The 24,624-nt window shown below is 37.1% G+C and overlaps 1 protein-coding gene across 1 annotated transcript; it reads left to right on the forward strand.

The window, feature by feature from the left end:
- The first annotated feature begins 262 nt into the window (after window positions 1-262).
- On the forward strand, window positions 263-23,404 carry hsd17b12b (hydroxysteroid (17-beta) dehydrogenase 12b). Its single transcript, XM_014970861.2, has 11 exons — window positions 263-610; window positions 10,054-10,100; window positions 10,416-10,491; window positions 11,064-11,171; window positions 12,218-12,282; window positions 12,511-12,555; window positions 13,431-13,465; window positions 16,348-16,429; window positions 17,364-17,429; window positions 17,587-17,736; window positions 22,369-23,404. The coding sequence occupies exons 1-11, from the start codon at window positions 433-435 to the stop codon at window positions 22,474-22,476; spliced, it is 960 nt and encodes a 319-aa protein (XP_014826347.2). The 5' UTR covers window positions 263-432; the 3' UTR covers window positions 22,477-23,404.
- Window positions 23,405-24,624: the final 1,220 nt, after the last annotated feature.

Genomic DNA, 24,624 nt, shown 5'->3' on the forward strand with positions numbered 1-24,624 from the left:
ATTCCGTTGTTCATAAGTGAAAAGATATAGCCGGATATCTATTTTATTCCAGAGTATAAGATAGAATATAAAATAATAATAAAAAAACAACTCAAGAAAAAATATCTGTATCACAAAAATATCGTTCATTTCCAGAGAAAAAGAGAATGGTCCAGTTATCGATCATTGAACAGTTTGAATTCTTGACATGTTGCTCAACGGTAGGTGGTGATAATGCTTCGGTTTTTCACTGTTGCTAAGAAACGTACAAAAGAAGAAGAAGAAGGACCCAATCACCAGCAGCGAAACACACATGAGGAAGCGTCTGACTCGGGCGTCTAAGCTGGGATTCCCTTTGCACTTTGAGCAGCGCCTGTTTAATTAGTAAAGAGGTTAGAAGTCCAGGTGTCAGTGTCACCACAGAGTAGAGACAGAGGAAGGACCGGTGCGGGAATGTCTTTCAGCGGAGAAGCCATGTGTAAGGCCGTGGAAGCGCCGCTGTTCTGGCTGGGTGCTCTAACCGCGGCCTGGCTGTCCGTGTGCTCCGTGTACCGGCTACTGTCCGGCTTCAGGGTGTGGGTGCTGGGCAACGGAAGACTGATCTCCCCCAACAAACTGGGAAAGTGGGCAGGTGAGAGTCTAGAAGGCTGGAAACACTAATGTCAAGTAATATCGCAGTTAACACTGGTCTTAATCATGCAGAAAAAAAGTGACAGTGAGTCTTTTTGATAAGGTTTTGGTGAAGTGAGAATTGTAACAAGAGACGTCAAATGATAACAGCAAATCTTGCATATTGTTGTACTAGCAACCCAACATGTATTGTTTTGATATAAGATATATCTACATCTGTCTGTCAGGTCTATATTTTATTATACTTCTCTTGTTAATCGGATTACAGCGAGAGTAGAAATATGTCATCATAAAGATGCACCTATCAGTTGGACAGAGAAGCTCAGACTGGTGATCGCCATGTCCAATAACTGACCCTATTTATTGAAAACTAAGTAAGACAGTTTGTCTTCTAAAACCTAAAACGGCATGTAATTTAATTCAATTTAGGGCTGAAACGATTCCTCGAATGATTCGAGTACCTCGATTACTAAAATTCCTCGAGGAAAATTTACCTGCCTCGAAGCTTCGTTAATTTATGTTTTATTAGTTAGCGCACCGTGTTCCGGCCGGGACTTCATTTGCGTTGCGCGGAGCTCTCACTTCCGCCTGAGTTGTTGACAAAAGCTAAGTCTCAGCGGCATAAAGTCCAATCTTCAAGATTGGCCCGTGGGGATTTTATTGATTGATGATAATGCCCGACTTTTTATCGTTTTTGGGGAACCAATAAGCATCCTTAAAATGACTGGGGAATGCCTGGAGTACAGCAGCATTTCTCCTCCGGGGCTGCTGGTTGAAAGCGAACGGCGGGAAGAGCGTTGAGGTGAGCGGTAGACTGAACAGGGCGGGCGGCTGAGTAGCTGATGCTTACCGTGTAAATGTAGCTTTACCGACGAACCGCACAATAAATTTCATATCCCGGTCTGAAGAAACGGGTGGCGGAGCGCATCGTACATGGCTGGTAGATGAGTTTCTGAGTGTGACCAGTGAAGGTGTCGTAAATATCCCGTATTGCTTCCCCCCGTGTTCGTCCCCCGGTCTAACGGTTCGTCAGTCCGCTGGTCTATTTCCTCCCCTCCACCCCATCTTACGTTCGTTCATTCGCCCTCTCCTCCCACTCCAGGCGGCATTTCCCGTATTTTCAAACCCAAAGCGTGACAGGTTAGGTGGCAAGGTGAGTTTAATTAATCTATTAAACTCACTGAAGATGAATACATAAACTAAAAGCTGGATTGTAGACATTTTTTATAAGCATATTTGTGAGCCTGCCTCTTTGTTATTAAATTCAATATAATTTCAGATTTTTCTATAACTTTTCTTCTGGTTTACTTAGAAAGTGAGCTATTATTGTTACAGGTTAGTTTTCTAAACTACAAAAAAGCAACTGTTAGGGATGCTCAAATATGAAAAATTGGACTGATATTGATATCTGATAGTAACACGGGTATTATGCCAGATTTACCAATATTTCATTTTATATTTTTTTTATCCGATTACTCGATTAATCGTAAGAATAATCGATAGATTACTCGATTACTAAAATATTAGTTTACAACAGCCCTAATTCAATTGCCATTTGATAGTATGGTGAAATTGCAGAGTTTCTCTTAGGCTTTTTCAGAGACACTGTAATACAGACTGCTATGAAGATCCTCCTGCCCACAGCCATAAGCATCAACACATTTTTATTTTTATCCAAATCTGGGGAAACATTTTATCCCATCTCTGACCAATAAATATATGTGGTATATTATTTTCATTTTGATCTGCAACATCCGTTCCTGAAGACTTAAAATCTTGTTGCAAATGTCTGCATGCCTACATGCCCTTTTTCCCATTTCGGTACTGACTTAAGGAACAGATAGTCTTTAGAGTGAAGACACTATCTCACTAGATTGTGCTTTATATATAACACTTAGAAAGGCCTTGCAAATGAGAAAATAGCTGTGCCAGTATCAGGACAATGTGTACTATTCAACTGTCACTAGTTGCAGTTGTTTTCTTTGTTCCCAGCTACAATGTATCCAGTCTGTTTGAGAAATGTATAGAATTGCAATGAATGATAATGTGCTGAATCAAGTTTGCAAAAAGGAAGGTAAGAAAGAGCCAAATCTGATAAACTTTATACATTTATCACAATCTTATTGTCCATACTCTTAACATGCTGTTGGTCTGCATAACTAATCGTAGCTACAAAATATGTGTAAACCGAAGTTTTATTTGATAAAATTAACATAGTAGTTTGTGACACTGCCATGCAGCCGTTTTTCTAACATATTTTAATAATTCACATCTGCTGAATCTATATTTATCTTCCCATTTTGCAGCAGCGCACACACATCTCTTGACCTATCTTGTTTGCCATAGCAGAAAATGCGGGTGACTGCCTTCTGGTATGTTGAACACGATGGAATGATCAGACAGTTTGGTTGTAAACTGTAGTAAATCTTGTGACTGGATTATGGTTCGAGTGGATCATCAAATCAGATTGAATACTGTCCATTTTTCCATGTTGCTCACTGATCAAACCTTGACATTTGAACAGGCTACCTGATGTTACTTCATACGCGTAGCCCTAGAGTTCGAAGTCCACATTTCAACACAGATGCTGTAAGACTGTGTGTGTGTTAGAAATGGGCATACCGTATGGGAACTCCAATAGTTAAAAGTAATCTGTTTTGAGCTATTGATCTTGGTGATTTAGATTGTAGAGAAATTGGGCAGATTGTTTTAGTTGAAAATGTCCAGAATCCCTTTTAACATGCACAGTGACATCAGTCTGCCAGAGAGAGGAAAATGTTTGGAAGTGAAGTTGGGAACTGAAGTTGCTTTTGATCTTTTTTGTGTGTGTGTGTGGCTATAAATGGAACTTCATCAGAGGGAGAAGAGAGTTTATTTTTGGATCACTCATGCAAAATGATTTAGAATATGCAGTGAGGCAAAAGGAGCCTGTTGGCCTCCACTGCTACTTTCATTCACAAACTTTGTCTCAGTGAAGTGGACTTGATTGGGAGGACAGCCTGATTATATCACAATTCCAGAGTCATTCATAAATGAGGCACACATGAGATGCAGAATCCTCAAGATTCTGGTTCAGTGGTTCCCACAGTTCAACAAACTGTGTGTGTAAGAGATGTTGAGCAAAAGAAGGGAGCATCTATGAAAATATGATTGAGCCCTTGTAGTTGCATACTAACGAAATCCACTTGCTTAGCAAAGATCTCAGAGTTATTAGTGGTATACATGCCAGAAAAAAAATAAAGTAATGCTTCAATATTGTAAAGCACATTATCACATTATAAATTTTACTCATTTTATTTTGCTTATCTTTGGAATCCATTTAACACAACTGCTAACAGGCTGTATTGGCACAGAGTGAGTTAGATATTTTAATGACCATCTATCCATCCACTGCTTGGGACAGGACCTGGTCCCTGACCCAGAGAAGCCACCCTACCCTTTTGCAGCTCAGTTACTTTGTCTATGTTTTATTAATAGTGTGATAGTCTTCACATTGACCTTGCTGTCTGATGTGTGTGTAGCTTGAGATGTTGCTTGCTTTTTTTCTTTGTAGTTTGAGCCCTGCATAGCCTGACCCTAGGGTTGAACATGCTAAGTCATGTATATGGATGAAAATGATTGTTATAGCAAAAACATACACGCTAAGATTTTTGTTTGTGAAGAAAACTTATAATAATAAAAACATTTTATCCAATGTTTTGGATCAATTATACATTTATAAGCATTTATTAATCCAGCTAACATTTTATGCTGTGTTTTCTTTGCAACTTTAAATTTCTGGATTTTCTCTGTTGAGTGGAACTCTATGTCTCCCTCTGCTGGTCATTACCTGCAATACTTAATGAGTTGCTTTGTGAAATTGGATTGTTTTATTTTTTGTAATTTATTTACTTTTTTGTCACATTGAATAAGCGGTACATCCTGCTGTAGTATTATTTAATATATGAGACAATTTTAAATGTAAATTAGCGTGGAATATAAAGGCAGATGTTTTTTTTTATTTTTTCTCCCTGAGCTTACCTATGAAGCAAACATCTTGTCAACATATTTGTATATTGGAAAATCAGTTTGAGCTATTTTTACTATTAAATTAGTGAGGCAGTAAGCAGCTATGTTCTATTATTCTGACATGTGATTGACTTAGTTAAACATTTGTTGGTCTCAGATTATTTTCAGTGATGATTACTTCTGCATATACAAGACCTAAAATGACTGATGTTGGTGGAGACCTGAGAAATGAGTGGTTGTGTTGATAACAGGGGTTCATATGCACATAGTAGCAGTATCATTTAGGACACTTATCCGGTCTGACCTAGTTTTACAGAAGACAACAGCAGCTCTGAAAATAGATCCTTATTTATTTGAGTGAAGGGAACATGCACTCAGCTGTAAAATCTTACTTTTTATTCCTGTTCTGCCTGAAAAACTGTTCATTCTTAAAATGCCTAAAAATAAACCAGTCTATGTTTCCCTCATCATTTCGCCTACAGACTCTCCCGTACCCCCGCCCTCCTCTCTCCCTGTGCTATTTTTAGTTGCCCCCAGGATCCCCCATGTTCGTGTTTGTCATTTTCTTTTCTCTTTTTTCTCGGCCGGTCCTTTCTGTTTGGCTCTCCTGCAGCCCTAGAGGATGCCTGGCATCGCAGCATCATCTGCACTCAAGAGTATCACACAAAAGAGAGATGGGCTCAATAAAAAAGATGAATAGAGGGAGAAATAGAATAAATAGTGTAAAATAAGAAGAATGTGTGCTTTGAATAAGCTTCATTGTTATGGAAGTAATATTAGATTTTGTAAGTAGCATGGGCACCATTTTATGAAAACACATTTGATGTATCAAACTAATGTGCAAACAGTATTGAATCTAATATGATTTCAGACTTATTGGGCTGAAAACATTACAAAGGGTTTTATCTACCATGCATTAGATGAGGCAGTGAAAACAATTTAGAAAATTTGGCTTAGGTAATTGATTATTCTGAAAATAAATGACGCATTTAAAAAGAAACATTGAATCCCTCCTGAGGTTTCCCCTGTCTGTCACATTCCAACTACAAATGTCAATGTTTTTTGAGGGATTTTGTGTGGTTGAGAAATACTAAGTAATAAAAAATTGAAGTGGAAGAGAAAATGGTTCAGCTGAATTACTCTGATCAGCTAGCTTTCCTAAGTCATCCAAAAACTTAAAACAATCATGTCCTATATTAAATGTGTCTAGACCTTTACATGTTTGCTGCTTTTAACTATTTTCTAATGAACATCTTAGCCCTTCAGTTAAATCTAAAATACAATGTGGCACACACACAAATGTGTTTCATAATAGTGTACATTTCAAATTAGGACATATCTTCCTTATGAGTCAGAGTGCTCAGACATTTGAGTAATATTGTAGCTCGGGAAAATCTATAAAATAATGGTTACTCAAAGTGGATTTACTGAAATTACAGCATTTTATTTCAAAGGACTGAAGAATGCTGCTTAACATGTTCTTATTTCTTTCATGGCTCTTTTATTTCTAGCCTTTTAAATGGAGATTCAAAGAAAATGCGTCATCTGTCTGATCATTCAAATTGCATTCTCTGGTGGAAGTATCCACAGACAATGATGGCTTCCCATCAAACATGGTCTTACACAGCATATATGCACTGCTGGAGCCTTTTAACTGATTCTTAGAACCATTTCAGAAAGCCGTCGGTTGCTTTTGGTGCTCACAGTCCTGGATTTACAGCTAGTTGTAGTTCAAAGAGGTAATTGAGGATCTTGACTCGTAGTGAGATCTTAGGTGAATATTGATTCACCAGGGGTTACCAGCCCTGATCCTCGAGATCTACTGTCCTAGGGGTTTTAGATGGATCTCTGCCCCCAACACAACTGGAACAAATTATTTAATTACCTCTTCAGCATGTCATCACGTTTGGCAAAGGTCTGTTGAGAGCCATTCATTTGATCGAAGTTTGTTGGGACAGGGTTGCGTCTAAGGGTGTGTTCACACCAGGAGAATCGTTTGGTTTGCTTGTTTGGTCCAGACCAAACATGGATTTTATTTTATTTTTTTTGTTTGGTGCAGTTTGCTTTCACATTATGCTTCATTGCAAGCAGACTACAATTTATAAACAAAGCCACACCGGTGACCATCATTGCTCTCATTCGACAGAAATGACGGGGTAGGGCCAAACATCTTTATAATTTTAGATTTGTAAACTTGACATTTCAGAATTGCTGTAAACCTGTTGAGATGAAGCTTAACTGGTTAATCTTGCTGGCTTATTCTCCACAGGAAAGATTACCAAGTGTCTGGCAATCTTCATTGTGAAATAACCGTCATTGTGAAGTAATGTGCTTAGTGGAGAGGAAAAAAAATCACTGATTTTACCTGTATATTTTTATTCCATACATTTACTACATTATGGCTAGAGATGGACAGTATATGAAAAATCATCAGTCTTTTGGGTGCAACTATCACACTGTATAGTCAAAGCTCATAAAAAAAATACAAAAACATAAAACTAAAGCTTACCCATCATCACGTAAGGGACTTCCCTAAAGCAATTGAATTTTGGTACTGCAAGTGCAGTGCTAAAAGGTGCACAAAAATGTAATATTTTGAAATTAAAAGGCAGCATTTATTTATGGCCTAGTGGAACCAACCCAAATTGCCTTAAAAAGTGTGTGTCTGCATAGTTGTTTCTCCTGGGTGTCTCAGGGTGTGTGCCTCACTTGTTGCCCGATGGCTGCTGAAGACTGACACCAGACCTCTCTGCCACCTTGCAAGCAGGGACAGATGGTTGACAAATTCTTCTTTTCACTGTACCAATCCCCTTTGGGACATATTTGTTTGCTCATTTTTTAACTCTGTATAGTTAGTCTTGTTCTTCCTTGTTGCTTAGTATTCATTAAGCCTAAATGTATATTGTCATTTCTAGAAGAGGCATTAGAAGTTGTCCTCCTTACTGCCCCCAACTTATAAAGTAGTATTTTTATAAATGTACTTTTCTCTCTTTCTAAGCCACAACTGGGAATTCATTTAAAAAAAAAATCCATAAATGTAAATGATAATGAATGAAGAAAAGTGGGTTCACCCACGGATAAAATAAGTTTTTCTCTTAAACAGAGCTTTTTTAGGTCATACCGGGACATATCGTAGCGCTTCCTGTCTCAATCCACGTTTTGTTATATTTAGCAAGGGATGTGTTGAATCGTTCTTTTTGAAAGCTGGGGACTGCTAAAAATAGTCTGTTGCTGCTGCTGTTGCTGCTGTTTGTGCCAGGCATTTCCAGGGCATCTGCTCGCTCTGCTGCTACCTATGACAGAGAGAACTTGCATTCTCTTTTCTTTGTCCTCATCTGTCACATTAGCAGCTCTGCACATCTCTTTCTGCAGAACATCAGCTTGAATTGACAGTCTCTTTAACCTTGAAGGTGTATTCAGTGTTTTATTTTTTATTGTTTTTGTAAAGCTTGTTCATCGTTGCCGTGTTTGCACAGCATTTTCTAGATGTCTCGTAAGTTTCTGTAGGTGGCACTGTTAGTCTGTGTATTGATGCTGCTTTCTTTTTTGGTGCTATCATTTTTGTTTGCTTTGTTGGTTCTGCATGTGCCTTTTCTGTCTGTAAAGAAGCTTTCCTTTTTTATAACCGCTAACCCGAGAGCCAGAGTTTTCTGAAAGCTCTTGCTTCATTTGCTTCTGCCCTTTTTCTATTCAAACAATTTTCCACTTGGCCTTGCTGGGGCTTGGCCAGTCAATGTTTATCTAATATCAAGTGTTCTTGATATAAGACTACACAGAGATCCATGGTTGTGTCTTAAAAATACTTTCACATCTCTTAATGCTTCTACTTCAGAATAGAGTACACTGGCTAGACGTAACCTATTTGTGAGCTTAATATCATAGAGAATTGTTTGAAAGATCGATTAAATAGTGTCTTTTATTTCTGTGTTTATTTTTCCATTTGAACCACAGACTTAAATTCATTGAAATGTGTAGGATGGATAGAAGGATAATCACAAAGCACTTTGAAGTTTAAGGAAAATAATCAATGGTTTTCATAGATTTTTGCAAATCAAATCTGAAAAGTGTGGCCTGCATTTGCTTTCAGTCCACTTTTACTCTTTTATCCTTTTATACTCTTTTTATAAAGAAAGTCCAGTGAGTAGTTTACTCGTGGGTTATGTAATCTCCATCTAAATGCACATGTTACTTGAAGGCCTCACAGGTTTGTTAGAGAGCACTAGTAAGAAGAACTACATCATGGACATCCAGAACACAATCATGGATGTCTCCCAAACAGCTGGGTAATTCTTCACCTGAAAGTGGAAAGTGTGTGGTGGAAAACTAACACTGAGCATCACATTGAGCATATACTATTCCCCTTGTTGGAAGGAACTAAACATAAGCTAATCCTGGAAGATATCAGTTATATATGCCTACTTTCATATTTTTTCACTTCTGTGCTTCCGACACCCTGTGTCTTTCGCCCTTTGCGTAATGCCGTTGGTGTCCGCTGTGAACGTTGGCTGCCGTAAAACTCTGTTCAACTGACTAGATATTACATTAGGAAGTTTCATAGCACTTAAAATATATTAGCCAACAATTGTTGCCCTAGTTGAAGGATCACCTTCCGGAGTCAGAGCCAAAATGTTTAAGATGGTTTAAATTTAGATCAAAGCATTTTTGTCTTGGAACAGTCCAGTTGAAAGCCACACTAAAATCCAGTTAAGATTTTGTGATAAAACTGATATTCACAGATTCTCTCCATATCTAACGTTAAGCTATTTTGCAAAGCTGAAAGGGTGAATGTTTTCAGTCTGTAATTACAAAGATGGTTGAAACATTTCCCACAAGACTTGCAAATCTGTAAAGTTTTCCATTACTGTTAACTCGACTTGTCACTTAGAATTCTCTGGCTAAAATAACGTCACTCTTTGAATATGTCTCCTGTCTCACACGTGAAGCCGTTGCAGAACTGGAGAACTCCTCTGGTGATAGGCTGCTGCATCTGAAATGCACAAAACCAGTTTTATTGTAGGTTTTGGTCCCAATAGGTTGGCATCTCTGCTGCTATTTGCACAGTTTTCTTGCAAATACTATAGTTACTTTGTATAAATATACAGAGCACAGTATACAAAGAACAGTGAGCAGTGTCTGACACCACTGACCTAACTTATTGTTATTCTTATAACTGCATCAGAACAACTTCTGCACACAAGATCCAACATTTGTCTGACAGTCGCCCCAGACAAGTCAGACAAGTTTGACAGTCGCATAATGTTACAGTAGCAGATAAATACGATTATTTGGTTCTACAGACTACTTTAACTACTCACAGTTGAGTGTGTGAACGATCTAAACAGCCATACCATTGCCTCCCCTTTTCAGTGTAAGTATACCAATTTAATGGGAAGAATGCTAATTCTACTTGTTTGTCCTTTTTTGTCCAACTTCCAGTTGTAACAGGAGCCACAGATGGGATTGGGAAAGCATATGCGGAGGAGGTAGGATGGCATGGATAATGTTTCTCATTCAGAGGTTGCATTAAGGAAGTTTTGTATCTTATAATGCTAGTTTTCCAAGCTTGTTTATATATGTAGTGTATGGTTTTAGTTATGTGGTTCTTCATAGAATCTGTCTTAAAATGAATCTTTCTCTGATTCTGTTTACATGTTTTTACATGTGAATGAAAACTCCAATTAATGATGCAACTTTTTTTTTTTTGCTCGTTTTATTTTCTCTTATTTTTGTGATTACAGCAGCATGATTTGTTTGTTTTCTCGTAGACTTGATTATTTTTTTCCTTTGCTTCTAAACAGCTTGCCCGCAGAGGCTTTGCCATCATTCTGATTAGTCGCTCTCAGGAGAAACTTGACGATGTATCCAAGGCAATTGGTAAGATATGTGCACTCTTATTTTTTGACATCATCTTTGATTTTTTTTTTTTGTTTGTTTGGTTTGTTTCTCCTTCTAACATGGCACATCATAATAAAATATTAAGGATGACAGAGTATTAGTGTTTTTAAGCAATTATTCAAACAAGTCTTACATTTCTGTGTCAAGGGAAATCAATATTGCTTGTCTTCCCAAGAAAAAGACTAATACAGGTGATCCATTAAGGCAAAGAGCTGCTGGACAAGGGCTTAGCCATCAAGATCCTTGCTGCATATCCTCATTCATCCTCAGCCTGAAGTGTTTTATCACCCAAAGGGCCTAATTGACAAGTGACTAAATGATATAGCACTGAATTGAGTGTTTTGCACGTGATCCTTTCAGTACTGTAGAGATGCAGCAGGGGTTTTATTTTGGAGGAGTAAAGCCTCCTGCTGGAGCCAACTGTGAATCCACGCAATTGGATAAAAGGGATTCTGTCAGTGATGAACATATTGGATAAATATTTAAATTAACCCTTTTGCTGTCTCTAATATCCCTATTTACTAAGCTCAAATGCATGATTTTGTCCCCAGCAAGCAAATGTGGAGTGGAGACCAAAACGATTGCCGCAGACTTCAGTGCTATAGATATTTATGCAAAGATTGAAGAGGGCCTTGCGGGACTGGAGATTGGCGTGCTGGGTAAGTCTGGTGCACCGTTCACCTCGGGTTTAGGATTTTATTTGAATATAAGAGAATTTCTTTCTAAAATGCTCTTTATTTATTTCATGCTCTTTATTTATCTCATCTGTGTTAATGCAAGTATTGCATATGTGGGATTGTGCATCTCAATAAGTTCAGTTGTTTTTGAAAAGATCATTTTGTTTCAGAAATTCAGTTTAAAATGTGAAACTCATTGAATAGTGATGTATTTCAAACATTTGTTTCTGTTAATTTTTCAAACTAAAATAATTTTTTTAGAATATTTCAGAATATTTATGACATTCAAGTTAAGTTACGTCAAGTTATGACATTAGACCCTGTAATGCTGTAATTCATCCAAAAGGAGCCCCAACTATGTATTGAGTGCTTATACTGTAAAAGACTCCACATTACAAAATTAAATGCAATAATGTTGATAAAGGTCTTGATGCTGAATTTACTTGTGATTAATAAATAATTTAGAAATGGTGTTGGTATCTGTCTTCTGAGGATCTATAATAAAAATAGTCCTCATATAAAGATCGGAAAAAAAATAATTATTTCCATCTTATTCCAGACATCACATTCTTTTAACTGGCATCTGTCTACAGCTGCTGTTTCTTAATGACCTTTTACTTCAACAACTCAAATCAAATGAATCATTAAATATCTAACTGGTTAAAGCAGTTATTTGCAAAAATTTATATTGCATACAATTTGTGAGAATGAATTTGAAATATATTTTGCAGCATTTTACTGTGCACTATACTTTTTTAAAATTAATTTTTTTGTTCTTGAATAATGTTCTGAGTTGTTTCTCAATCTGTTAAATGCATAAACATAAAATATTAAATTATAGCTTTATGTGCATCTGGTTTAACAACCCTTTGCTGCCCCCAAAAGACAAGAAAATGAATTGCACTTTTTTCCACATTTTTATTTATAAAATTGAGTCTTTTTCTGGTTTAAAGTCAGGGGTTTTCAGTGTATTTTCAGGCTCTGTCACTTAAAAAAAAAATAAAATAAAATCTACTTTTATTTTGTAGTAAACAATGTGGGCACATCCTACTCCTACCCTGAGTTCTTCCTCAACGTTCCCAACCTGGACACGGTAAGTTGCCTTTCATTTGACATCTAATTGAAGTTCAGGCTTTGCTCAGATCACTTATGTTGAATTTAAATTGAATTAAAAACTGCCTAAAATTCATCTCTCATAATTTAATAAATCAGTTGGGTTTGTAAGAAATGGACTGGTGTTGTATGACCATGAAAATTTATAAAAACTTAAACTCAGAAAATAATTCCTCAAGATGATTAACTGGTCTTGTTCTTATTTCAGTTCATCGACACAATGATCAACATTAACATAACGTCAGTGTGCCAGGTAAGTATGAATAAGTTTTTAATCACAGTAACTAAAAAGAAGGAAAACATTTTCAAATACCAGCCTGAAAAGAAACCAACCATGTATGCTGAGATCATGCTTGCATAAGTTTTTCTGGCTACCATTTGATATTTAGATAATGCACCTTTAGCTGTAATTACAGCCTTGACTCTGTTGATGGATTGGTAGTTCTGCTTTTGAACTGACAGTCCAGCATGTTTCTTAAAAAAAAAAAAGAACTCGGGTTGTAAAAAATTAGGTGGAATAAATCTAGAGTTTGATAAATGTTGTCGTATGCAAGCTTATTTGGAAACCTGTAGCAGATATTAAGTTAAATGTCTAGCTCAGTCCCAGTCTGCGTCCAATAAAACTTTATAAAGTTTGAATTATGCTCATATCATTAGTTTTCCCCTGTGGTATCTGAACCACCTCTGAGTAATTACGTTTGTCTTAAGTGGATTCAGTTTGCTGGGATTTTTTTCTGATGTGTGTATTGCCAGTTAGTCACGCACAGATGAGAACACTCTTTCACGCACACACAAAAACATGGGAAACAGTGACATAAAACACAGTAAGTCACTTCCGTCCCTGTTATCCGCATATAGCAGCTCCCAGAGAAGCAGCTAAAGTCCACCCACTCTTTTAACACTTAATTTAGGTCATTCAATATTTCTCCAAATGGCTCCCTGTGCTATCATTAACATTTCCTCCCTCTCTTTGTGTTACCTCTCTGACCACTTCTTCACACACCTCCCACACAGGTGTATGTTTGCAGGCACACATCCACACACAAACAATAAGCATTCTTTATCTGTAATTTCTGTTCAGCGTCTCTCTGGCATCTCTTTTTAATTGCTTTCCTCTCCCCTCCCCAGATGACTCGTCTTGTTTTACCTCAAATGGTAGAAAGGTGAGTTGTTTTTGTTTTGTTTTGTTTTTTTTCCCATACAGAAATGCCATCGACGTTGGAAAAAAAATATGAACACTTATTTACTTTTTCCACACAATACAGATTTATTCTAAAACAGATTTTATTGAAAGAAATCTTGATTAAGTAGCCTATTATGAAAAACTGGAAAGACCTACGATAAAGTTAGTTGACTTTAACATGATTTGAAATAAAACACACTTGTCTGTAGAAGGTCACCCTGTTGACAGCATCGGTATATCAAAGGTATGACCTGTAGACCTCAGAGACTGGATTGTGTCAAGGCACAAATGTGGTGAGACAGAACTACTTTGACAGCATTGAACTCCCTTGAAAAACACAGTTCAGAAAGGGAATAAGTTTAAAACCAGCTGGACCATATTTAGATCTGACCAGATAATAAAACTGAATAATTGGGGAATACGGATCTGAGAGGTGACCAAGAACTCAATGGTCTCCAAGGCAGACGTGCACTGTTTTTCTCTGAAGATGGAATGATCCAGAACTTCAGCCATTCACTACTCACTCCACCAGTTTGACCTATTATGGTAAATTGATGTCAAATTTATTTAAATAGCATATTAGAAACGTAATTTGACCAAATTGCTTAACGATTACACCAACATTAACAACGACAAATCAAATACAGTAATAAAATAAAACAAAACTTCTGACGTCTTTAGCATCTCATTCAGAGAAAGAGACGTTTTTAGCTGACATGTCAAATTCTCAATCCCTACTTAATTTTAAGTTTGATTGCAGAACATCAAGGAAAAACTGGCTGATTGACCGAAGTGCTGTCAAATATGAGTGAATGTTAAGGAGATCATGTAGATAACTTGCAGCAAAGTTGAATTTTTGCCAAAAAAGCATCTTATAGATTTTCAGACCCAGAGAAAAAAAAAATCTTTGGCCTGATGAAACACTGAAAACAAAAGAAAACACTGTTAAGCGTTTACAGCATTATGTTGTAAAGATGTGCTTAAGTAAAGAAAGTGGGTGCACAAGGATACAATGACAGTGGGAAAAAATATGGAGAGATCCTTTGAGACCGCCCCCCACAGAGTGCTCTGGAACTCTACGTCTTCCAACACAATGACTCAAAGCAATCACCAGGAGAAAGGAGTGGCTCTAGGAACAGTTTGTGAATGTCCTTGAATGGCCCGGCCAGAGCCTGGACTGAAATCCAATCGAACATTTCTGGAAAAGTTTGTTTACAAATATTCCTCATCCGACCTTGCTAAGCATAAGATTTGCAGAGACGAATTGGAGAAATACCTTAAAATATGTGTACCAAGTTTGTAAAGCTGTTTCTATGGAGACTTGATTGCTGCCAGAAATGTTTCAGCAAAATATTGAATATTATGAAACTCTGGATTAACAAGCTTTTGGCTAAATTAAAAAATATTTATTATTCAAAAAATGTCTTTTACCTTGAGAGGAAATATGTTTAGGTCAATAACCAAATCTGTTTTAGAATACATATTGAAAGGATTAAAGAGCTGTTTATTCATGTTCATTCCGTAAATGAGTATGTGGATGTATGATGAAGGCACATAATGAAATGTAGAAGGAAAATGTGATTGGATTCTTTTTTGACCACTTCTGGAGCTGTGCCCAAACTTAAATCAGACCCCAGCAAAATTCTTCCACTGACAGTTTAAGGGTTTTTGAGAAATTTGTCTGCAAAATCTACAGCTCGGTGAAAAAGTGGTTCCTCCACTAGAAATATCTTTGTGGTTTCTTTCTTGCATGTTTCTTTTTAGCATGTGTAATAGTTGGCAATGAGTTTTTAAATATTCCTGTTGAAGAATTTTGGTGCATCTTTTATCGCAGTGCTTTTAAGTCTGCACAACAGATGGTTCTTGACCATAAAAGGTTTGTTTTGGGGTCATTCTGCAGGATTCTCCTTCAGAACATTTTTTTGGTAGAAAGCCAAAGTCATGGACCATTAATAATTGCAAGCTGTCTCAGGAGTTGAAAAACCAGATCTATTCCAGATAATCAGACCGCATTGTTTTACTGTTAATATAAGATGGGTTGTTGTCTGAGACGTTATTGGTGTTATGCCAAATATCACACCCTTCTAACGACCAAGTTGTTTTGGAAAATCTTTGTCCTGGAATACATGACATCCATATTTAAAATCCAACTAAAAATTAACTAATCTGACACAGTTTGCCCAAAACAATTTGGCATTTGCCAAATGTGGCATCCGCTGAATGCCAGTGGCACTGGGGTAAGCTCTCAATCAGCCAAAAGGGGGAGACAGTGTTGCTTTTTCTGTTACAAGCTGGAAGACGTAGTTGCCACAATACAGAAGTATTTTAGAATAAATTATTTGAAAATCTGTAGAAAATAAATATGTATTTTTTATATCAAAATTTTCTATATTATTTAACACCAAAAACTTTAGAATTACCTAATATGTTTTGCAACATCTGACTTTATCTATATGTATGCATATGCTTTCATATAGATTTATGTATGGTATTCTTCTGTTATCATTGTGCTAAGGATTTATGTCTTGCTGAATATTTTCCTTACAATAAAGTTTATTTTCAGAAGGGGAAAAAATCAGGATGAAGGTACCAAGAGCTGAAGCAAAAATGTCATCAGATTGTAAACATTTAAGTATTGATGTTGCTGTATCTTTGATCTTATCATTATCCACCAGCTCTACTTTGATGTACTACGAGTGGAGTTTTGGCTCAGCATGCGAGTACATGTGCTACCATATTCTTTTATCTTGCTGGGATTGATTTCAGGCTGAAGTGTCTGCTGCCCCCCACCTACCAGCCTTTTTCCCCTTCTTTCTGGTGTAAAAGAACTTCTTTTTTTTTGCCATTGTATGTGGTTTCTAGGAAAAAGGGAGTCATCCTAAACATCTCATCTGCCAGTGGGATGTACCCTGTTCCTCTCCTCACCGTCTATTCTGCCTCCAAGGTAATTGCGGTACATGGTGTATGACCTTCGCATCAAATGTTACTTGAAGGAATACCTGTAGGCACATCTCAGCTTCATAAACACTTTGTTTACATGCACTGTAGCCTTCGAGGAGAAGAATGCTGTCTTGTTCTCATTTTACAAATTATTGTTTTATTGACAAACATTGCCTCAGGCAAAACCTAATCGATATGTGTAGGAATAGAGCAGCATTAATGCCTATTAGTGTTATGTTCTCTTTGGTAGCTGGAAAATGGTCTGTCCCTCGCTGTTACACTTAAGTTCATTGGCATCTTTTTTTTTTTTTTTTTTTTCCTACTGAATCCCATTATCCACACTTTGAATGTGCAACTAAACAGTCACTGTAGTGGAAACTTGAAACACTGCTACAAGAATGTTGAAAAGTTGCTAAATGAAGATTTCCTGCTTTCTTTTTTCTCTCCCTGCTATCCTTGTACTTCCTTATGTCCTCCTTTACTTCTTCCTTCCTTGTATCCTTAATGTCTTCCTTTTCCTCCTTCCTTTTTTATCTTACTTTCCTTTTTTGTTCTTTCCTTTCTTTCATTTCTTTCTTCCTTCCCTTTTATCTTTCTTGGCCTTTCTCATCGTTCCTTCCATTCTTTACTGCTTTTTCCTTCCTTCGCTCCATTTTTTTTTTACCTCCCTTTCTTCCATTTTATTTGTCCTTTCTATTTTGTCCATTCTTCCCTCCCTCGTGTTTCATTTTCTATGATTTTTTAAAATTTATATTTTAAGTTGAGTGCAAAGGCTTGAGTAATCGGCTTTTGAGTTTGAAAAGGTCTGGAGTTTTTAATTTAAAACTTTGTAAGGATCCTGCCGATAAACCTTTTTTATTTTATTTTATTTTTTCATTAATAGAATGGTGAGAACTTGGCTAAAGGGAATATTAATCACATGCTTTTGCTTCAAACAGGCATTTGTGGACTTCTTCTCCCGAGGACTGCAAGCTGAATACAAGAGCAAAGGGATCATCATTCAGGTAATTAATGGACTAATCTAATCTAAGGGTTCCAACACTGTTATCAAGTGCTGTTGATTAATAACTAAAGTTTGGGGAGGGGTAACAGGAAATTAAGCAAAGATAATGAGGCTATTTGCATTGATGTTTTTTTTTAAATCAATTTCTCTGTTTTTAGAGCGTTTTGCCATTTTATGTTGCCACCAAACTGAGTAAAATCCGTCGCCCTACCCTGGACAAGCCTAGTCCAGAGCGCTACGTTGCAGCTGAGCTCAACACTGTGGGGCTGCAGACTCAGACCAATGGATACCTGCCACATGCTATTATGGTATGTCATGAAATGAACCAGAAATTCTCTAAAACTATGCTACTCTCTTTAACCTGTTAATTGCGTTGCCTCCAGTGGTAGGTGGTGTTGTAGGTGAAATCACACCAATAAAGGATCCGTCTGATTGTAAAACAGTGGGTACAGTCTGAAACATTTCTAAAAGCACTCAGACTTTAATTGCTTAGATCCCAACATCTTATAAAGAAAGAGTATGAGACGGGAAAGGAAAAGTAACATCAAGGCCACTAACTTATTATTTCACAGTGAGTTCACTTTGTATCTTATGTCAAGTCAGTCTAAATGCCAGGTAAGGTGTAACTGTAACAAGCTCTAAATGCACTTCATAGCTGCAGCCTTCCTTTCATGCACATTTGAGGCATGGTAAAGAGAAGAGGGATCTTCAGTTGGCATCACAACCTGGTATTTTACAGTTGCAAAACATCAATCTATTGTTTCTTTGTTTTATGTCTGCTACTTTCTAAAACAGAACAAATCCTTTAAGGAAATGCTTACTATTAAATCTCTAATTTTTAAGCTGCACACACAGCAGTCACACACCTTGTTTTGTTAAGCTTAAATCTTTTTTTCAGGTAAAAATGAAATTTACAGAAAATATAAGCTGGAGCGCTGTTTTACTTGTATGTGGTTTTTCCAATCAGAGAGTTTTAGCTCCCTGCACAATGCTCCGCTCCAAAGGTTTAGAGTTCCTCATCACCTCTTTACCAGGGCTGTATCCTCTTTTTACCCAGACATGACAAAATTGGATGGATGGCATTTGGGGTTCAAATGTCCCTGGAAAACGACCCTGTTTCCTGAAAAAGAATCCTGGTCAACCGTATATGCGTGCATGTTAATTAAGAACCATTTATTTAAGTGAACTGCTTACGTCATTGCTGTTGTTTAGTCAATCGTTTCTTAGGAAACACATGGGGAGTCATTCCTTGAACCGTTTCATAACATTGAACTGAAAAATACTTCTTAGTATACAGACAGTTAGTCCAGATCTGAGCAGTTATTAGTATTTCAGTTCAAGTTAGTGAAGCAGAGAACAAGAAAAGGTTATATTATTTAATGGATTATTTGAAATTGATGTTTCACCCTAAATTTTTACTTGTTTACAGATTGTACTGTTTTCTGAATTGTGCTCAGAAACACGTAGATAACTTCAGCTCCATTAGGCCTCAGGATGACCTGAAGCATTCTTTTTATTGATCCATTTCTAAAAAAAATCCAGCACAGCTAAGAAACCCATCCCTTATTTTATCTCTAGTTTATCAGTTGTGTAGCCATAGCAAACAACTGCTGACATTTTTTGTACAAAATAGAGAAAAAAAATATTTTATGTAGCTTGTTTATATAACCTTGTGGAGCAACTAAAACACATTTTGTGCAGACTCGACGACTATGGAAGTTATGAAAGCATGCTTGTAGTGAGTTACCCATTTTTTAAAGAAATAAGCTTTCTTTCTCAGCGCTATAGAACTGGAACAGCATAATACATGCGCAGCGTGGTGAAGGTATGCCATGGCAACTGTGTTAAAAGCTCATCAAGCTCCGGTTTGACTTTATACAAAAGAGCCTCCTACGAGCTCACCTCTATTCACAAAGGTAATGTTGTTCCAACAGCTGCTCCTAGCATCTGTTTGGAAGTAAACATCCTCCAAAATAATGGTGTGGGATGCCTCACTACCTTTCAGCATTGTCTGCATCCTAATGACACCTTATCAGAAATGAGGCGGAAACTTCAGTCCTGGCCTGATTTTCCAGTCTGTGCCTTCATTCATCAGAGGTCACAAGCATATGTCAATGTCAGCATGCTGCAGTGGACTATATGACCTAAATATCAACGATCATGTTTATTGATTATACATTTAGGTGACACTATTTATTTCAGCACACAGGTGGTCAATGAATTATGTTCGTCATAAAAAAGGCTTTTATTAATTCTTCACAGTCGCTGGGTTTTGTGCAGATAGCATCAATTCAGCCCAGATCTTGTCTGCCCTCAGCCACAGTATTTCAGCGGTCCATAAGCAGCGGACAAGCGGAGCTGTTGTGTTTATCTGATAATCCCTCTCTGTTCAGCTGTGTCTCGGCACTCTGCACGTTTTACAGTTTTAAGCCACAGTTCACCAGTATCCAATTTAGACTGCTGTAAAACTGCAATCTGCACCTTTCTGGGGATAAACAACATCTGTTCCGTTAACTGTGCCGCTGCTTATTTTTCTTTGGTTGTACAATTAGAATGACATAGTAATACTCTTAAAATAATAAAACTAAATGGATAAGTGAGTGGAGTGTGAAATTCCATGCTGTTCCTGCAGTTTTTGACCAACCAGTACATGTAAATTGCCTATGATGGTGCTTCTTGGTCATCTTTAACTGGGCTCAATCAGCTTCTCATTTACTGGGTTTGTAGTCTTTAACTACATAAAGTAAACTGCTTTTCTCCTTTTACTATATAGCCACATTAGGTTGAGTGATGCGTAGATTTTGTAAAAGAGGGAAAAAAACTGCAGCTGCAAAATATGATGAAACTTAATTACGGTTATTAAAAATAAGATAAAATTTTGTTGGAATTTCAAACTGCACTTAAGCAATTTAAAGTCTATTCCATTTTTCTTTTTTTCACATCTTAAATGAAAACGGATCCAAAGAGAAGTTTAACGGACTCTTTCTTGGCTGCCTCACCAGCAAGTTCAATGTGATTATATGTGGTTGTGTTTTTTGTTTGTTAATCAGGCTAACAAACAGATAGGCAGCTGTAATCACATACCTTCTCCTCAGCTCTCTCCATGCTGGAAGAATGAGTTCATTATGTTTTCAGTTAGTCTGAGTAAAACTGCTGATTAGACCGCATAAACCTGCTCATCACTTGGGGAGAGGACTGAAACTCTAAACCAAATCATCTGGTTTTACTGTGAATCTCTTCTGCAAAACACTTTAAAGTTAAAATTGATTTGCATTGCAGGTGGAAGGTGTACATACTCACCGTGAACATTGATGTCATTCATTTGTGGCTTTTTATTATGCATTTGAACCAATCTTCTCTTGGAGTGAAGTAGTGACGGATCAAATGCTTACAATGGTTTTAAAGTTGGAATTTAAAATTCCAACTCCCAGGCATTTAATTATGTTCCAGAAATTATTAAAAGTGTAGATGTTTGGGCCATTTCAGCAGCTTAATGTGAACCTTCATCATCCTTTCCAAAACCATGTGTGTCTGTGATCTGGACATTCCTTTGAGGAGTTGAAGAACATGGAGGTTGCCCTTCTACAGTATCCCATCCACTATTTTGATAATCCAGTATCAATGGGAGTGCATTGATATTTACCATAATTCTAACACCACCATGCTTCACATTTGACTCATTTTTGTGGGTTTTGTACATTAATTTCTCCCAACAGATTTTCTTTTCATCATTGTTCTGACTTTTCATGGATGGATAAATCTGGCTTCTCGTATAGCATTTTTAAAATTCCTGGCCTCGACCCATTAGGGATTTGTGAGCTATGGCTGTCCCAGAGAAACAAGATATTTAAGTTATCTTTTCAGATTTTGCCAGAGGCTCCTTCAGGATTACACCTGAAGCTTTTTGACTGCTGCAAAAAGCGCTATGGTTGAGTTGCTGAACATTAAGGCGCAGGTCCCAATGTCCACTTTTCGAAATCTACTATTTTCACCTTTTGGATACAGTCCTGCTCCAGCACAACTAAGTTAATTCATTCAGCCTGTTTATGAATGAACTATTTATTTGATTCAATTAAATTAAATCTGAAATTAATTTTTGCTGTAATTCATATTACAAAGTTTCTTCACAGAGTTGTAGTAGGTGCTGATGGCTGTGAGCATAAAGGATCTCCTGTAGTGGTCAGTTTTACAGCAGCTCTGAAAAATCTTCTGACTGAAGGCACTCTGTTGTAGAAAAGTTTCATGACGGTGTTTTTATGGAGAATCCTTTTTGCACTATTATCTCCAGTGTTTCCACAGAAGAGAACCAGCCTTCATCGGTTTCTTTATCCTAGTTAAGTCTGTGGTTCTGATTCTGCTACTCCAACATTGGGGTAGACGTTTGGATCGGGAATATGATCCTGCAGAAAATCATACTTGTGAGCAGAAATCTTGGTTTTGAAACCTAGGAGGTCTCCATACAAATTATTAATATGCATCAGGAACATCCCAAATAGAATGACATTGAACTCCATGCCAGTGGAGGAATACGTAAACTTTCCACCTGTACTACACTTCCCATAGTTGCTAAAGTAGTCATTTGCATTCCTTCATAATGCACAGGCTCGTAAATTCATCCACTGACCCCAGAAAGTGCCACCTTCTAGCTACAAAAACACTTGGATTGTTTCTTTTGCTTTTTAAAGTGGCATTAAGGAAAGCTTCAAATAGTCCCCAAATAAGGACATGAGTTTTGTGATCTCTGACTTTAACAAATGGCATGTAGTTCAGACATAATTGGAAAAGGGCATATACAATAAGATGGCACAATTGCTTGAGTTTTTTCCCCTTGTACAAACACGCTTGCCACATTTGTTGCTCCTGTGGGTTGGAGATTAATAATGAATGCTAATCTGTTATTTGTAAATGCCACCAGATGACCATGTAATTTCCCTCTGTAGGGTTGGGTGACTACAGCTCTGCTTCCAGCCAAGATGCTCAACAGCTACGTGATGGGGATGGGTCTGTCCCAGCGCGCTCGTTACCTCAAGAAGCAGAAGCAGGGGTAGGGGGATCAGATGGACGGTGGGAGCCGCAGCAAGACATGGAGGGGACCAGGTGCATTAATGTCATGTCCAACTGCCGTCATCATCATGGACCAGGCAAAGAGAAAGTGACAGTTTCTGGGCAACATCTCAGTTTTCCTCCTGCAAGTGATGGATGATGTGAGCCAGTCTCTATGTGCTCAACCCAAACAGTTGTATAAAATAACCATTGGACTAATTTGTGCATTCAGTAAACGGCTTTAATTAAACGTAGAAACTAAAACCAGACCATCTGTCTAAGAATCGTGATGAGAAATTAATCCTACAAGAGAAAGGAGGCTATGAAGTTGGAATTATCAGGGGCATGGTGTCTCTTGGCATCGTGCATGCATTTTATGACTTCTGTTTGCTAAAACACTCTAAGTGTGACTTGCTTTAAAGGATGATTCACCAGTATTCACTCTTCATAGTTTTGTATTTTTCTTTTTTTTAGTGTCTAGTGTTCACCACATTGATTTAAACACTTTCTGTTAAAGCACCAACTGAATCATTCCGAAGCTTTAGCTTTTGTTTTTGTGTAATTAATGTCTCAGTAATTTGTATTTATGACAGTTACTGAAATAGTTGAACCAAACACTTTGATTAATTGCTGTTTGCATTTCTAACTACAACACATATGTTGTTGTGTGTCCATCTACTTAGACATTTCCACAAATATATTTTGACCTGCTATGTTTTGAGTTATTGTGTGTCATGATGGCTGTTCGGCCAAACCATTGGTAATTTCTCCAAGTATGTTTGATCAAGTTGGGTCTGTATGCAATTTCAGATTTGCCATTTCAATTCTCTCATTCCAGCATAAACTTGTCTTTTTTTTACCCTGGATGATTGACTTAATGTTGAAACTTATTGCACTTGTTCTTCCTATCAATAAATATTCTTTTCAGATCAATTTGTCTTTTTTTTAAATGCATTAGTTTGACTTTAGTTTTTACTTTTTACATTTTAAAGTCTAAGCTACTTTTGAAGTATGATTATTAAAATAATTAGAGAAATCACAGACAGTCAAGCATGTTATTACTGAATTGATTAATGTGAATTATCAGAGTTATTCTACTAGATTTAGGTGTATCAATGCATCAAAAACCTTTATTGCAATGTAGCATATAAATTTACTATATGTACGTACAGGGATACACAATAAGTACTGAATACATCACATTTTTCCTAGTTTAAATATTTGAGTTGACGCCATTATCAAATTCACACCAGATACTTGAAACAAGCAGCGTATTAAAAAAAAATCTAAAACAAATTAGTCCACACATATTTATAGTGAAGTCGGAAATAAGTACTGAAAATGTACAGAAATACATAGAAACCCAAGATCTGTGCTAAAATCAGTTAATAAAACATTGCTGCTACTACATGTACATCAATATCATCTAGTTTTAATATAAACTGATTGCCTAAAAAATGTCCTAATCACCAAAGTGTTGTACAGCCGCAAAGAGATCTTCACACAAATATCTTGCTTCTGCAAAATGTGAATGACAATGGCTGCTGCTGCATTTCTAAACTTCTGGATGTTCTAGTTCTGTTGGGAGACAAACTGGAAGAGAAAAAAGAGATTTTCCCATCGTAAAATTTCTGATGGGGAAAAAAGAGGTATAGTTTCCCCAATGAAAAGCATCGTAATGCACTCAACCACAGTGCTTTCAGAATCTCTGCTCAAGACTCATTACTAAAGATTTTTGAGGCTTTTTTAAACTTTGCTGCAGAATATTGAAACAAGTAAGGGACATAGTGGAAGAATAGAGTTTGGTCAGGGAGTTTGGTCACATCCCCCATGTTTGGATGAAGAATGCATATCAACCCAAAGACACCATGCCAAAAGTCAAGCTTTCAGACTGCTTGCTTGACAGTTTTCCAGCTGACAGTTCTTTATGCTCTACACATGGAAAGCAACACAGAAAAGATCATTACTAATGCGGCAAGCTGTTCAAAGTTGATCTATGAAAACCAAAGTGGAAGAAAAGAAAACAGTAGAATAGGGGGAACAAACAAGAGAGATAATATATAGGTATAATTGTAAATTCTCTTTAGAGCCGGGATTCCCAAATCCAGGCCTCGAAGGTCAGTGTCTTGCAACTTTTAGATGAGTCCCTGAAT

This window comes from Poecilia mexicana, unplaced genomic scaffold (assembly GCF_051168715.1).
Source record: "Poecilia mexicana isolate PSO_F unplaced genomic scaffold, ASM5116871v1 scaffold_3, whole genome shotgun sequence".
NCBI lineage: Eukaryota > Metazoa > Chordata > Actinopteri > Cyprinodontiformes > Poeciliidae > Poecilia > Poecilia mexicana.